The 15138-nt window shown below is 38.4% G+C and overlaps 1 protein-coding gene across 3 annotated transcripts in view; it reads left to right on the top strand.

Annotated features, from left to right (window-relative positions):
- Nucleotides 1-15138, top strand: part of SHTN1 (shootin 1) — a 115000-nt gene that overhangs the window by 61384 nt on the left and 38478 nt on the right. For 2 of the 3 annotated variants that reach the window (XM_040254824.1, XM_040254826.1), the window contains exons 9-12: nucleotides 3888-4034; nucleotides 6833-6986; nucleotides 8796-8898; nucleotides 13532-13614. In XM_040254824.1, the coding sequence (XP_040110758.1) occupies nucleotides 3888-4034; nucleotides 6833-6986; nucleotides 8796-8898; nucleotides 13532-13614 (487 nt within the window). The remainder of the gene's footprint in view (nucleotides 1-3887; nucleotides 4035-6832; nucleotides 6987-8795; nucleotides 8899-13531; nucleotides 13615-15138) is intronic. The other variant, XM_040254825.1, reaches the window with a different exon arrangement.

Genomic DNA, 15138 nt, shown 5'->3' with positions numbered 1-15138 from the left:
ATTGTTACACATGTTATACATCCATTATCTGAGCCTTTCCTCTCATGTTAGAGATAAGCTTTAAGCTTCTCATGCTCTGGGGTAACTTTGTTGACACGTGGTGGTTGGGTATTCCACGGCTCTGTGACTGGTTTCCAGGGACATGATGAGGCATCAGTTGGCTGTGCTATAACAGCTTATGATGTGTTATGTGTTAACAGCTTATGATATGATCTATATGAGATCTCCATCATGTATAAATATTTTGAATCTGTGTGCCTACTGTGGGTTCAAGGAAGGTAGCTAAGGAAATGTAAGCATTCTTAGGTGGAAGTATCCAACGTAAAGAAGGAAGACAAAGTGCAGGGTTATGGGAATGACATTTGAAGATCAGATGATGGTTTTGTGCAAGAGTTTTTCCATATTTGAAGGTAACTGTGGTAGCAATGAACCCTATAAAAGTTTATTCTGAGAAGATCTGATTTGAAATATTATGATTCAGTTTATTCAGAGAGTTTAATGAAAGGTGAGTAAATATTTATTCTCTTATTTCTTGGAAGGAGGAAAAAGAATTGAAGTGTGTTAGAGCCCTTTGGAAAAATCTACAGCATATAAATAATGGAGCTAAAGAAATGGCTGAGGGGAGAGAGAGTAGAGATAATGTGAAAATGCCTCCGTTGTAAAACTGAAAATGTTGGCTGATTTTGACCTGCATGCAAGGGTCTTAATTTTGAGAGACATTTTCAGTTTCCATTTCTTGTTTGCAGAATGATGTTAGAATGCAAGGTAGCTCAGAGAAAAACTTGAAGGCCATGCAATAACAGAGAGGATAGATGGAAGAAGTGAGATTCCTTTAAGAATATAAAAATGAATGATTCATTCTGCCATGCAACCCATAGTGATTGGCGCAAACAGTGCTGACAGGTTAATCCAGAATGAGGAGAGAGATGTTTGAGGAGGGAAAGCGAGAGCAGTGGTACTTACCCTGCTGGGGTGTGTGTGTGTGCGCGTGCGCGCGTGTATGCGTGCGCTAAGTCACTCAGTCATGTCCAACTCTTTGTGACCCCATGGACTGTGCCTGCCAGGCTCCTCTGTCCATGGCATTTTCCAGGCAAGAATACTGGAGTGGGTTGCCATTTCCTACTCCACACTGCTGGTAGCATAAGTATTTGCAACAGTGATCGAGGATTTTACAGTATCTGAGGCTTGATCTACACAATAGTAAGAAGAAAAGACAAAACTGAATTAGAACTGGTATATCTTCCCTTTTACATGGTTTATAGAGTCTCAGGTTTTCAACAGACAACTGCTGGTAAAAGGTATCTGACTTAACTAGAGAAATACCACTTTTGCATTTTGTTCTTAGTGCGTTCAGCAAATATGTTTCAAGCCAGACACGGTGTGGGTAGTGGGAATATAATGGTGAAGAAAGCAAATACGACTCCTGCCCTGTTGGAGTTTATAGTGTAGAGCCATAGAAATAATTTTTTAAAGTTAATTTAGGTCACGTTTTTTAACTACAAAAGGAAGATATATACCCTGTAAACATGCAAACAATTCTCAAGTGTGTAAATTAAAAATTGAATGTTTCTTCCTTACTTCTACATTTGTCCAATTAAAAAACCAAAAGCATGATCACTTACAAAGAGGAAACAGTCAGTTGTCCTCATAATTATGTTAAGTGTTTGTATTTCTTCAACATAATTTCAATTCTTGAAACCTTTCCTGTATTTTTTGAATGTATATTTTTTGCTATTTAGTGTAGTTTTTCTTTCCTCTGTTTAAAGATGTGAATACTTTTTTAACATGTAGTCCTAATATACTGAGGGAATGTTACATAATAAGTTTTGTTTTCAGACAACTGAGATGATAATATTTTAATGTTATTTTTGAAAGAATGAATTATATATTAATGACACTAAATTTTCTTCTCATTCTTTGAAGAGATGTAGGAAAATTTCTCTGAAATTCTGAAACCATTGTTATTATTTTTCTGATAAGGGACCCACTTAATAACTCTAACCAAGAAGTTCTTTCCATAGCTAAAAGCCAAATTCATTAGTGTTCGGTAACTGAATTTTCTTTAAATACATCTTTAGAAAAGGCATTATGTAGTGTTTTATTTTAGTACTTTAAAGTCTAGAAAAGGTGGTCTAATGACTAATATTTTTCAGGTTGCCATTGTTATTGAAAGGAACTTCTTTTCTGTATGTTCTTTTCATCTTATATTGCAATTTAGGGATTGTTACAGGGCTTTGCAAAAGAAATTCATGTTATTAACATCCCTAAGACACAGTCTTTATTCTTTTCTCTCTCAAATAACAGTTGAAACAATTTATAATCATGTAAGTTAAGCAAGTTTTCCTGAGAGCTATAACTTTCCCCAAGAGAACCAGAGTACAGAGGAGCAGTGGAGGGAGAGTCATAAAGCCACCCCTGGCCTCGGTGGCCCTTGGGCCCTGCATTGTCTGACTGCTGGGCCCTTCGCCTGTGCCCTGGTCAGCCCTGCTGACTGCTTCCTCTCTGTCTGCTCCTAGACTCGGACCACTTGGTGAAAGGCCTCACTGGCTGGGGAGCCAGAGAATCTCAGTTGTTTCAGTTGCATTTGTTGGCCTTTCATGTTGACTGTGAGATATTGTCTAAGATACCAACACAGGACTCCAACCAATTGAGTTTTAAGAGGGGGAAATGTATAAAAAATAAATTACTGTAATATTATTACTCAATAGTAATCTGAAATAAATCATTTCAGTTAGACTATTGGTCTCAAATTTAAGACACTATGATGGAATGCTGATTATGCTTCCCCGGTGCGTAGATTCTTCCAGCCTCACTTTTCTCCAGCCCAGCACTTGTGCACTCATGGATACTTACTCATCTTTTGTTCCTATTCTTACACAGGCATCAGATGGAAGAAGAATGTGAATTTTACTTGCAAATGTTGCTCTACTATAAAATGGGCCTGATTTCAGAATTTGTAAAACATTTTGTGTTCAGACTTGCCCGCTGGCTGACTTGTATAGCATATTAAGGAAAAGAAGTAATAGGTGGATAGGAAATAATGTTGCTTTCAACCATGAAAAGTTGTGAAGATTAGGTTAAGAGTATATATAAATTGTTTAATAAAAGGCTCAGTTTAATTAATATACCTTTTTCCTTCTCCTCTTTACCCTCCTACTGTTAACTACTTTTGTCACTGGGGAAAAGCTGATTGGTTTAAGACAAAAATCTTAGGTCTAGTAAATAACAGAGAAAGAGATTAGCCAGATGGTGAAGAGCATAGGCTGGTAAATCAGACAGATCTGGGTTTAAATCCTGGGTTTTGCCACTCACTTGTGTCTTTGGGAAAGCTGCTTAACCCCTCAGAGCCTCAGTTATCTTATTAGTAAAAGTGGGATAATAATAGTGTCTACTTGACAGTGCTGTTCTAAGGATTAGATGATAAACTGCATGTAAAATGTTTGCTGCCACACCTATCCCGTAGTCTTGAATATGTTTTAGCTTCTCAAAGCAGATGCATTCACCTCACAGGGATTGTTGTAAAGGATTAAAATAATGTGTAGAGCATATTTAGTAGAATACCTGGCATAAGTTCTTGATATATATTAGCTGCTACTACTAAGTATTAATATATTTTAAAGCAATAATAAAATATTAAAAGCCGCAGTATGGGACTAAACTATTGTATATATACTGTGCTGAGACAAAGGTAAAGGTTCTAAAGATTATATAAAAGCTATGAATGAAAACTTATCGTAGTACTCATTACTTCTAAAATCATCATATTAGCATTCAGAAATTGTGTTTACCTTTTTAATGAAAACTCCACCTTTCCTTTTGCTCAAGTTTCCATTGAGGAGGCTTGTGAGTGTGATTGGTACAGACATTTTTGTAATTAACTTTTGTAGATGTTTATCGAACAGAACAAGCTAAAGAGACAAAGCCACCTTCTGCTACAGAGCTCTGCTCCTGACCGGCAGCTTTTGAACGCATTAGATGAAAATGCAAAACTCGTCCAGCTCCTTGAAGAAGAGAGAATTCAGCATCAACAAAAGGTAACAGATTTTATTCTGGGTTTTTAATGCACACACATCCTTAAACTGAGAGGAGTTAGTCCAGAAGCTCATAGTTTCTTCTTTTGCTTGAGTTACTAAGTCTTTCCAGTGTTTTCACCTTTTAGGAAAAAACCTACCAAATGAACTTCTAGTACCCATCTAAAATTTGTAGTGCACTTTTTGTAGGCTCTATTGTTGTTGTTTAGTTGCTAAGTCATGTCTGACTCCTTTGTGAACTCGTGGACTGTAGACCACCAGGTTCCTTCTGTACATGGGATGGGATTTCCCAGGCAAGAATACTGGAATGGGTTGCCATTTCCTTCTCTAGGGGATCTTCTGACCCATGGATCAAACCTACATCTCCTGCGTTGGCAGACGGACTCTTTACCAATGAGCCGCTAGTAGGGTTTATAGTGACTTTTAAACCATCCAAAGGATCGGAAGAAGCGAGGCAGAGAGACAACTCAAAAAGAGCTTGAATAACGCAGTTTGGAAATCTATGAGTCAATTGTGTTTTTGGAGAGTGCATACACTAGGAGAGTGTATTGTGACTGGTCTCAAAGAGCTTGTTGGAAGGCATAGGTTTTATTCAAAGAGGGAGGAAAAGTCCGTGTTAGTAGTAATTGTTTGCTTAGAGAAAATTTCTGATTTTGTAAACTTGCACAAATGTATATGTTTAAAGGCTTCCTAAGTGGTTGTTTCAATTTGTTTGAGTAGAGTTACTCCAGCTGACACAGCCTACCTCTGTGTGCTAGGCAGAAAGGATAGCCATAGTGGTGGGTGAGAAGGAGAGGCGGAGAGGAGGAGAGGCAAACAGGTGGAACAAAGCCTTTCAAATTAAAGGAACCACTTAAGAAAAATTGCATCAATATTCATGCTACTTACAGTGTCCCTAGTTGGAGAGGGAAAGGCTGTTAGCTGCCATTTGTTAGCACCTGTGGATGTCTCTTTAAGCAACACTGTTGACGTTTAATCCTTGGATGTTCCTGGAGTTTTTACCAAGTTGGTTGTGAGGTAGAGTTAAATTTTTTTTCCTTCAATAAGAAATGTTGCTTTACATGTAGGGAAGCTCTAAATGAATACATGGTAATAGTGCTTGGCCCTGGGAAAGTGCCTTGGGGGATAGGATGGAAGGGACATTTTTTTTTTGGTCCCCATATGCAGGAATTACCTTTTCAAATAAAGAGAATGAAAGGATGTTTATTTTTATTTAGCCCTACTACTAGAATTTTCTGATTTGAAAAAAGCTCTACTACCTGTTTAAGTCACTAAGTCTCATCTTACTGTTTATAACCCCATGAACTGTAGCACACCAAGCTCTTCTGTTCATGGGGTTTCCCAGGCAAGGATACTGGAGTGGGTTTGGGTTGCCATTTCCCTCTCCAGAGGATCTTCCTGACCCAGAGATCGAACTCAAGCCTCCTGCATTGCAGGTGGATTCTTTACTGCTGAGCCACCTGGGAAGCCCTCTTCTACATGTAGCTACCTCATTAAATAATGCGTGCCGAGAACCTAGTAAATTATATTGAGGATGGGACTAAATTGTTGGGTGTATACCTTGTAAGGGTAGGGTACTGAAGAGTTTATATAAGTTATAAATGAAGTTAGAGCAATCAATACTTCTAAACCTGTTTTACTGTACTGTTATTCTGGATAATCTTTCAGGTTTGTGGTTGGAAAATATTTCTTACCTGTCTATAAGTTTCCTTGCAAATTCAGCAATCTTTAAAACACAACTGTGTTGTTTTTATTATTAGAATAAGGAAATCTTAAAAATACAGAAAAAGCTAAAGCAGAAAACTAAGATTAATTAAAAATTCCATATTTTGGTGCATATCCAAACTTTATGTAAATATATAGTTCTATAAAAATAGTTTAAATGGGATCATTGCAAGCATATTGTTCTACAACCTGGTTTTTTTCCATTGGTAATAAATTAATATCTTTCTATGTCAGTGTATAGTGAGGTATGTGATTTAAAATTTTTGCATAGTATTGATATTTCACTTACTGAACACTGTAATTTATTAAATCAATAATATTGGTGGACATGTAGCTTATTTCCAAAATTTCCTTGTTGCAGAGAATGCGCTAATGAATATATTTGAATACCTGTCTACTTCTCTGAAACAAGTTCTAGAAGTAATATTACTGAATCAAAGGGGCTTTCCTTCCTTTTTTTTTTTTTTTTTTAATGGTTTTTGTTGTTACCAAATTATCCCACCAGGACTCATTTTACTATTACCTAAGTTTTTGTTTTCAAATGGGCATAGAAGTGTTAATCTGTTTTAAATGAATTTTTACTTATATGAATATTAAAAACTAAATTTTCTGGGATATAAGTCTCCAATAAATTTATATGAATCACATTACTGATAATATAAGTATTATCTGCAGTGGTAGTGGTGATGGTTTACTTGCTAAGTCGTGTCCAACTCTTGGGACTCCATGGACTGTAGCCTGTCAGGTTCCTCTGTCTATGAAATTTTCCAGGCAAGAATTCTAGAGTAAATTGCCATTTCCTTTTCCAGGGAATCTTCCTGACCCAGGGATCGAACCCATGCCTTCTGTATTGTAGGCAGTCTCCTACATTGCAGGCAGATTCTTTACCAACGAGCCACCAGGGAAGGCCCAGTATTATCTGTATCCCAGGATTTGTGTGATTTTTTTTTTAAGATGAATTGGAATATCTTTGCTCTGAAATGCAAAGTAAAAGAGAAATATTTGTTTTTCCCCTTGTTTTCCTTGACAAAGGAAAAACTGGTATCACTGTATAAAAGTCTGTTTATAATTTATAGGTCAAAGAGCTAGAGGAGCAACTGCAAAACGAAACTCTCCACAAGGAGATACACAGTCTCAAACAGCAACTGGAGCTTCTCGAAGAAGATAAAAAAGAACTGGAATTGAAATATCAGAATTCTGAGGAGAAAGCTAAAAACTTAAAGCATTCTGGTAAAAACATTGAGTAGGCTATTATATCTTAGTATTAATATGTGAATCTTCCATGGCTAGTACATTTACTGAATGCTCTGAATTCTATAGAAAAATTCCAAGCTTTCTTTTAAATTCCCTCATTTCTGACTATTGCACTTAAGTAGAATGATCACTGTAATGAGATGACTCACAAATATTTAGACTTACTTTTTGGACTCAGAGCTTTTATGAGCATCACATACAGAATTAAGAGACAGAGATACAATTAATACAGGAAGACCAAAACTTCAGCATTTCTCAGGGCTTCAGAGATGAGTGTTCATTAAGTACTTATTTTGTTCATTTTAGGGTGTATTTTTAAAAAGTAACTTTTCAGGTTCATACTACCTTCATCTTTGATGTCTAATTATACACATGAAATAATGCTTTCAATATCACACCTATCAATAAAATGGGCAACAATATGTATATTAAATGGAAAAACCTTTAAAACACCAAGTGGTACTTAAATGATGTATTCATTCAGTTTTAGAAGGCTTAACAGGAATGTGTGAGTTAGATTACTCCACAGGGATAAATAATAAGTTTCTGTTGGAAAGTAAGTAATTTAAGGAGTCAGGTTGTTCCCTTTATAACAGCTTCAATATTCACTTCAGATATTTTTGGTTAATTTTATACTAGAATTTTAAAATCTGTACAGAAGAATCAAGTAGGCTTTTTTTTCTTTAAAAAATATTCAGTGCTTTCTAATCCACAATGAAAATGAACTATAATTTATTTTTTTTAATTTATCTAAAATTAAGAAGTAGTTCATTCTTTTTGTCTGCTGTGTATATGCTCAGCCATACCCAGTACCCTGGGGTGCTATAAGAAATATAGAAGAAAAGAAACCATGCTTTATTGTCCACGAGGATCTCAGATTCCCTTTAGAGAAATAGACACATGTATATGAAATAACTAGAGAATACTTGGTGTTGGAGAACCTAGCCTACCCTGCTTATTTAACTGCTGGCAATAAAAACAAATGGACAGGTCATTGGAGTACAATTAGTCATGGAAAGTAGAATGACTATGTAGAGGGAGAGTTTTTCCTGAGAACAGTACCTGTAGCCCATGAGAGCGCAATTAGAGGCATTCACATCTCTGCTATAAATTGAGTTTTCTGGCAGTCAGGAACCATGTCTTAAACAGCACCAAGGACAGGCTCTTTTCACATTGTTGGAGCTTAGTAAGTACTTATTTTATTAATGGCTTGAATGAATTGAATGAATAAATTATATTTCCAGAATGCTCTTCAAAAGAACAAAAAGTTTCTGAGTTAGACATTTGAGAGTCTGAGTCTGGTTAAAATGACAAATTCTAGGATTTGCAGCTTTGAAGGAGATTAAGTGGAGGAGGAAAGTATGCTATTAAAATTCATTACTAAATGTCATCTTTAAAATTAATTCAATTCTTGGTCTATACACTTTAAAAGTCAAGTATTAACAATTTCTTAGTGTTTGGGTGGCATATTCCATTCTTAACAAACATTTCTTCAGCCTACTCAATCCTTACTTCCCACCCATCCAGCCATTGTCTTGATTTTATTTTCCTTTTCCATAGTTTGTGCATATAGCAAAAAGATGGTAATTTTTTGGTAATGTATATAAGGTCTCTCTCACTGATGATAAGAAGTTTAAAAGGTTCTGCAACTTCATACTGGAATTTCTAACTTTGCCCTAGTAAAAGAATGTGATTTTGAACAGGTGGTTTTTTTCCTTTACATGTATATAAGGTGCTAAGTTGCTTATTTCATGTTTTTTTCCTGAATGCTTGCTCTCTGTGCAGTTGATGAACTCCAGAAACGGGTGAACCAGTCTGAGAATTCAGTACCTCCACCACCACCTCCTCCACCCCCACCTCCTCCCCCTCCTCCCCCCAATCCTATCCGGTAAGCACATCCAGGAAGATGGCTCTACATCAAATGTTAGTCCTTGTCAGAGAAACTGAAGTTTATGTTATTGTATCCTTTTTAAAAAATACTGGCTTAGAATGCATCATTAGACATGGGTAAAATGTTTGAAAGATATTAGCAGGTGTTTCAGAGAATTTTCTGAAGGCCAGTGTATCATTCCCTTCTTATAATATATTGTTGTTGTTTAGCTGCTAAGTCGTGTCCGACTCTTTCTAGGCTTCTCTGTTCATGGGATTTCCCAGGCAGGATTACTAGAGCAGGTTGCCATTTCCTTCTCCAGGGGATCTTCCCAACCCAGAGATCAAACATCTCCTGCATTGCAGGTGGATTTTTTTTTTTTTTTAACCACTGAGCCACCAGGGAAGCGCATCTCTTGTAATATATTTAGGGTCTTAAATATCTGGCAAAGACATCTTGTGGCCTACAGTGTTCTTATAGATATTCTGGTTTCATGTGGATATTCCAAGCTGAGAAGCTAGACGTAAAAAAACTTTTTTTGATACCTTAGTTTTAAACTTTCAGTCCATGTCATTAGGATTTTCTTTTACCCTTTAACCAGAAGATCAAGGAATTTTGAGCTTCTCCAGAATGTTTTCATGTTTTTCTCTCACTAATTTGAAAAGCTACAGTTTGTTCAGTTATTTTTTAAGAAATAAAAATACTGAACTAATAAAAACCTTACAGCTCTTATTGTTGTAAACTAGTAATTAAACTAAAAGTATAATTATTTTTAACTCCTTAATCTCATATTTAAACCTTTAATAATGCTGAGTGAGTTACATTCCATAAAGAGAAATTCTGTTTAAATTCTTGCAACAGGAAATCACATATGCAGACAAAAATTTGCTTTTTCTGAGCCAGAGGTGACTTGATGATGCCAAGGAGCCTGAGCTAAGCACAATACGCCCCAGGACATCTCGAGTAAAATTCTGCCTCTTGTGCTTCATCAGTCCACCATCCATGTACATAAGACAACCTACCTGCTGTGTGATAGTTTACCTCCTCATTTTATGCTGTTAACCACTTGTGTGTAATTTACTCTTGATCAAATGAAATTTGAAGTTTTGCTAAGAGTTTTACCTTTCATTAACTCATGTGATTTGTTTAATCCGTTCACACAGAGAGTCCATTTATTTGTACTTTGTACCTTTGGGGATCCATCTCAATAGAATGAGTAGCATGGTCCTCCCACACGACCATGAAAATGGAACTCTGCCTTTTAAAAAGATTCTCATTAGTTTTCCTTACTGAGTAGGCTATGACATAATCCACTTTAAGCCATTGAAGTAGTTAAGGCAAAATAATTTTTACACGTGATCGATCCAAGAGTCAATTGAAAGAATTTCAGGTATTTTAAATTCTTTCTCTCCTGGGTCGCTAAAGCTGTAGGAGATATTCTGAATTTGACATTTAAAATAGGAAATTCATCACTTTGATCTTTTGCTAAGGTCTAGAATTTTGAGCTTGATAAGAAAGTTCACTTGTGTCTATGAGGAGAGGGAACTATTAAAAACCAATTATAATCCTACTGTTGGCCTTTAAGTTTTAGTCTCTGAAATCTTGAGAGCCCTTCAAATTAAAAGTAAACTATAACCTAAATAGAGTATTTTCTCAAAGAGCACCCTACGGTTATACTGAGAAATGAAACTAGAATGCCGAATATGTGTGTCTAAAACATGAACTCTTATAAGGCCCATTACAGAAAATTTTTGTTGAATAACATGAATGATTTTTCTTTTAAGATGAATTTAAATAGTATAAGACAAAGACACAATTTCTCAGTAGAAAGAGATTTTTATTTTTTGATACGGAGTACTTTCTTGTCAAATATATTTGCATATGTATTGAGTTTCACAAGGTTTTCCAACGTCGTTCCTGAGCTGTTTGTTTTAAGGTGATGTAGGTCCTGGATAGAAGTGAAACTGGGAAAAAACGACTAGGGCCTGTGGCTTCTTTCAGGGGTTTTATTGGGCCCCTCCACCCCACCCCCGTCCCACGTTCTGCTCATTTGACCAGGAGGACGGTTGGGAGACAGATAAGAGAGGAAGAAAGCATACCTTGGTCATTTTGTAGCAGCCGAATGAAAGGACAGGCTCCTGGGGAAAGAGTAGGGTATATTAGTGTATAGGGTTATAGGGTTCTCCAGAGAAACAGAAGCAGTGCGGGGATGGTGTACATGTGTACATATACATCGTACACATAAAAAGAGAAGGTAGCCTGAGTAAGTGGTTCACGTGACTGTGGAGGCTGACCAGTCCCAGGATCTGCAGGATAAATCAGCAAGCTGGAGACCAGGGAGAGCCTGCAGTGTAGTTTCAGTCCCAAGATCACCAGGCTGGAGACCCAGGGAGAGGAAGTGTTTCAGTTTTCGTGACTTAGAAGGCAAGAGAGAGCAGATGGCCTAGTTTCAGCGCAGGAGAAATTTTATCTTACTTAGGGGTGCATGCTAAGTAGCTTCAGTCATGTCTGTCTCTTTACAACCCTGTGGACCATAGTCCACGAGGCTCCTCTGTCCATGGGATTCTCTGGGCATGAATACTGGAGTGGATTTCAAAATGCCCTCCTTCAGGGATCTTCCTGACCCGGGGATTGAACCCGCATCTCTTTCGTCTCCTGCATTGGCAGGCAAGTTCTTTACCACTAGTGTCACCTGGGAATCCCCTTTATTTTGGGGAGGCTCACCCTTTTGTTGTATGCAAGCCTTCGACCAACTGACTGGGGCCCATCCCACATTAGGGAAGACATTCCACTTTACTGAGGCTACCAATTTATTTTTTTAAAAGATTTTAACATATATGAACCATGTTTTATAGTCTTTGTTGAATTTGTTATAATATTGCTTCTGCTTTTATGTTCTGGTTTTTTGGCCAAGAGGCATATGGGATCCCATATGCTTGCATTGGAAGGTGAGCTCTTAACCAATGGACCACCAGGGAAGTCCCCGGGCTACCAGTTCAGATGTTACCAGAAACCTCACAGAAACACCCAGAATACTGTTTGGCCATATATCTGAGTGGGCTTCCCTGGTGGGTCAAATGGTAAAGAATCTGCCTGCAATGTAGGAGACCCATCTTCGATCCCTGGATAGGAAAGATTCCCTGGAGAAGGGAATGGTATGCACTCCAGTATTCTTGCCTGGAGAACCCCATGGACAGAGATGCCTAGTAGGCTACAGTCCATGGGGTCATGAAGAGTCGGACACGATTGAGCGCACGCGCACACACACATACCTCTCTGAGTACCCTATGACCCAGTCCAGTTGACTCACAGAATTAACCGTCAAAGTGGGTGTGAAGAACACTAGAACAATTTCAAGATGAATATTTCCACCTGGGGCAATTTTCGCTAGAGATTTGACTGGTCCCAGATGTCTTGTTCTGATCTTCTTACCTGTCCTGTGAAACCCACACTGTCTATTTTCTCTTTAGTCTTAGCACCAGCTTGTTGGATAGTTCTTTATAATAGTACAGATGACTTTCTTGTGGACACTGCACCAGTCTTCAACTTGTTCTTCAAATGTATAGAACATTTAAAGCTCACACTTTCTCTCATCCACTTAGGTGGTTTACAAGGAAGGACATCTATTCTCATTCATTTATGTAAATATATACAACTGTTCTGAGCAGTACAAATAACTTCTTGCTCTGTAATCTTTTTGTACAGTAACACACATTCCCAGAACTTCCTCTCAGAACCAGAGGTGGGGTGGTTATGGTGTTGTGAGAGATTAAAGAGAGGTCTCAGACTAGTGAGAGGCCCCCAACTAGTGACAGCCCCCGCCTCCATGCACCCTACCCTGCTTTGGAATGTTAACAAATAGACCCTGTATTCTCCTGCCTTTTAGTTGACAGAATGGAAAAAAGTAAATTTTACATTATTTCCTTCCTCCCCTTGAGCCCTTTCATTACCTTAAAAGTTTTTTTTATTTTTTTTTTTGCCTACTTATATATCCCTAAACTACTTTAAATATTTATCCAGTCTGTTACCTGTTTCTAAATTTTAAATATGGATATTGAAAGGTTTTCGGTATCTATTTTACTTTTTAGATGTCTCTGCATCATATTAATAATAATGTTAGCAGCCTCCTTCTTCCAGTAATTGGACATCTTCCCTGGTGGCTCAGACGGTAAAACATCTGCCTGCAATGTGAGAGACCTGGGTTCGATCCCTGGGTTGGGAAGATACCCTGGAGAAGGAAATGGCACCCCACTCCAGTACTCTTGCCTGGAAAATCCCATGGACCAAGGAGCCTGGTGGGCTGCAGTCCACAGGGTCTCCAAAGAGCTGGACACGACTGAGCGACTTCCCTTTCTTTCTTTCACTCTAGCAGCCCCCCTCTTCCAGTAATTAGTTTGGTTTTACACAGGAAAGGGATGGGACATCTTTCTATTTCTTACAGTGATGAAAAATTTCACAATTTATTAGCGTAAGTAGGCTACTTATACTACTATACCTCTATTAAGTAGTAGGCTCCTTAAATTCTAGTTCTATATTCACCTCCTTAGAGAAGAGTTGGATTTTTACTGATTATTTGGAACCTGTACCTTCTATTTCTTAGCTCTTAAGGCATCTGCTAATCTCCTGTCAATCTTTTTTCTTTCTCCCAAAGATCACTCATGTCCATGATCCGGAAGCGATCCCACTCCAGCAGCGGCGGTGCTAAAAAAGAAAAGGCGGCTCAACCAGAAACAAGTAATTATAACTCACCCCCCTGGGTTCACGTTTTAAGTTGTTGATGATGTATAGTTTTTCAGCAATAGATGTACTTGTTGAGCTCTTTCACTATGAACAGATTGTTGGGGAGAAATGTGGACTTAACAACTATAAGAATAAGCCAAAGAACAGCCATTGCCTTCATGTGGCTTACCATCTGGAGCAGATGGACGCGTGTCACTGTGATGTGAGGGATGCTGGAAACGTGTTTTCACTAAGGGACGAGGTGCTTTGGGGTGTAATTCCAGATGAGGGATTTGGGAAAAGGCTTTTTCCAGTTGATAGCAAGTGAACTGAGACTTTGTCAAGTATTTGCTATGTTCCCTTCAGGGCTGTGTACTGGAGATACAAGACGCAGAGTCACATTTGAGTGGGGCAAGCAGGAAGTAGACCAATAATTACCAATTCAGTATATAATTGTTTAAATACATTTTTGAATCAGTACTGTGGAGGAGTGACTGTTGGTACTGACTTAAGAGGTTATAGAGGTAGACTGCTGGGTGTTAGCAAGTGATGTTTCAGCTGAGTAGTTGTGGATTTAGAAGGTCAAGGTATTTCAGGTAAAGTATAATAGAGCACACAGAGGGGCAACAATTCAAAGGTCTGGAGTGGGCGAGGAGCTTGGCATATTAGGAAACTGGAAAAAAAAAAGTTGATATTATTAGAACATGGGTGCAAGAGAAGTCTGCTCGGAAGGCAGGAGCCAGATTCTAGAGCCAGTGATCAAGATTTTGGTACTTATTCTAAGGACAGTAGAAGTTTAAGTAGGAGTGTAACATGAGATGCATCTTTTGTAAAAAATCACACTGGTTACAGTGAGAGAACAGAGAGAAGATTGCACAGGAATGACAGTGGATGAGGGGAGACTGCTGCACTTATTCAGACAGACATCACCTGGGCTGAGATGAGGGTGGTACCAGAGAGAGAAAGAAATGGATAAAGTCAGGAGCTGTTCAGGGAAGTAACATTCACAGGACTCTGATTCTTTGGAGAGAGAGATGTTGAGGATAGGGAGAGATGGGAATGGAGAGAGAAGAGCTTTCCTGCTGAGCCAAGGCACCAGGTGGGTAGGTGGCGAGTCAGTGCTCAGAGCCATGGGTGGTTTGATGTGTGGTCCCGTTGAAAACAAAAGCTTGAAATGCTAGGGCTGAATCTTGGCCCTTTATGCCTGAGAACTGTAGAACCTAAATTAAACTCTGCAGTGTTTGCTCAACCCCCGTTACTTATAGAGCATGGTGGGTTTGCCTGGTTCAGGCCCAGATGAGGGGACACTTCTTGGCTCCCTTTTCCTGACTCTGGGTCTCCTAGCCCCACTCCAGCCATTTTCATACCTCTGCAGTGCGGTGTTCTCAGATCCTGGGTCTAAGAAAGTTGTCCTTCATCTTACCACATTTCTGTGCTGCCCTCTGAGGCAGAATAGAATCCAAAGCCCTGTGGTCTGCTTAGAGGTGGTTTTCTGCCTTTAGTGTGTAGCCTCATTTCTGACAGGGATTTCCTGGTGGC

This window comes from Oryx dammah, unplaced genomic scaffold (assembly GCF_014754425.2).
Source record: "Oryx dammah isolate SB20612 unplaced genomic scaffold, SCBI_Odam_1.1 HiC_scaffold_14, whole genome shotgun sequence".
NCBI classification, from domain to species: domain Eukaryota; kingdom Metazoa; phylum Chordata; class Mammalia; order Artiodactyla; family Bovidae; genus Oryx; species Oryx dammah.
Note: the sequence above shows the minus strand (reverse complement) of the source record. Positions and strands in the feature narration are given on the sequence as shown.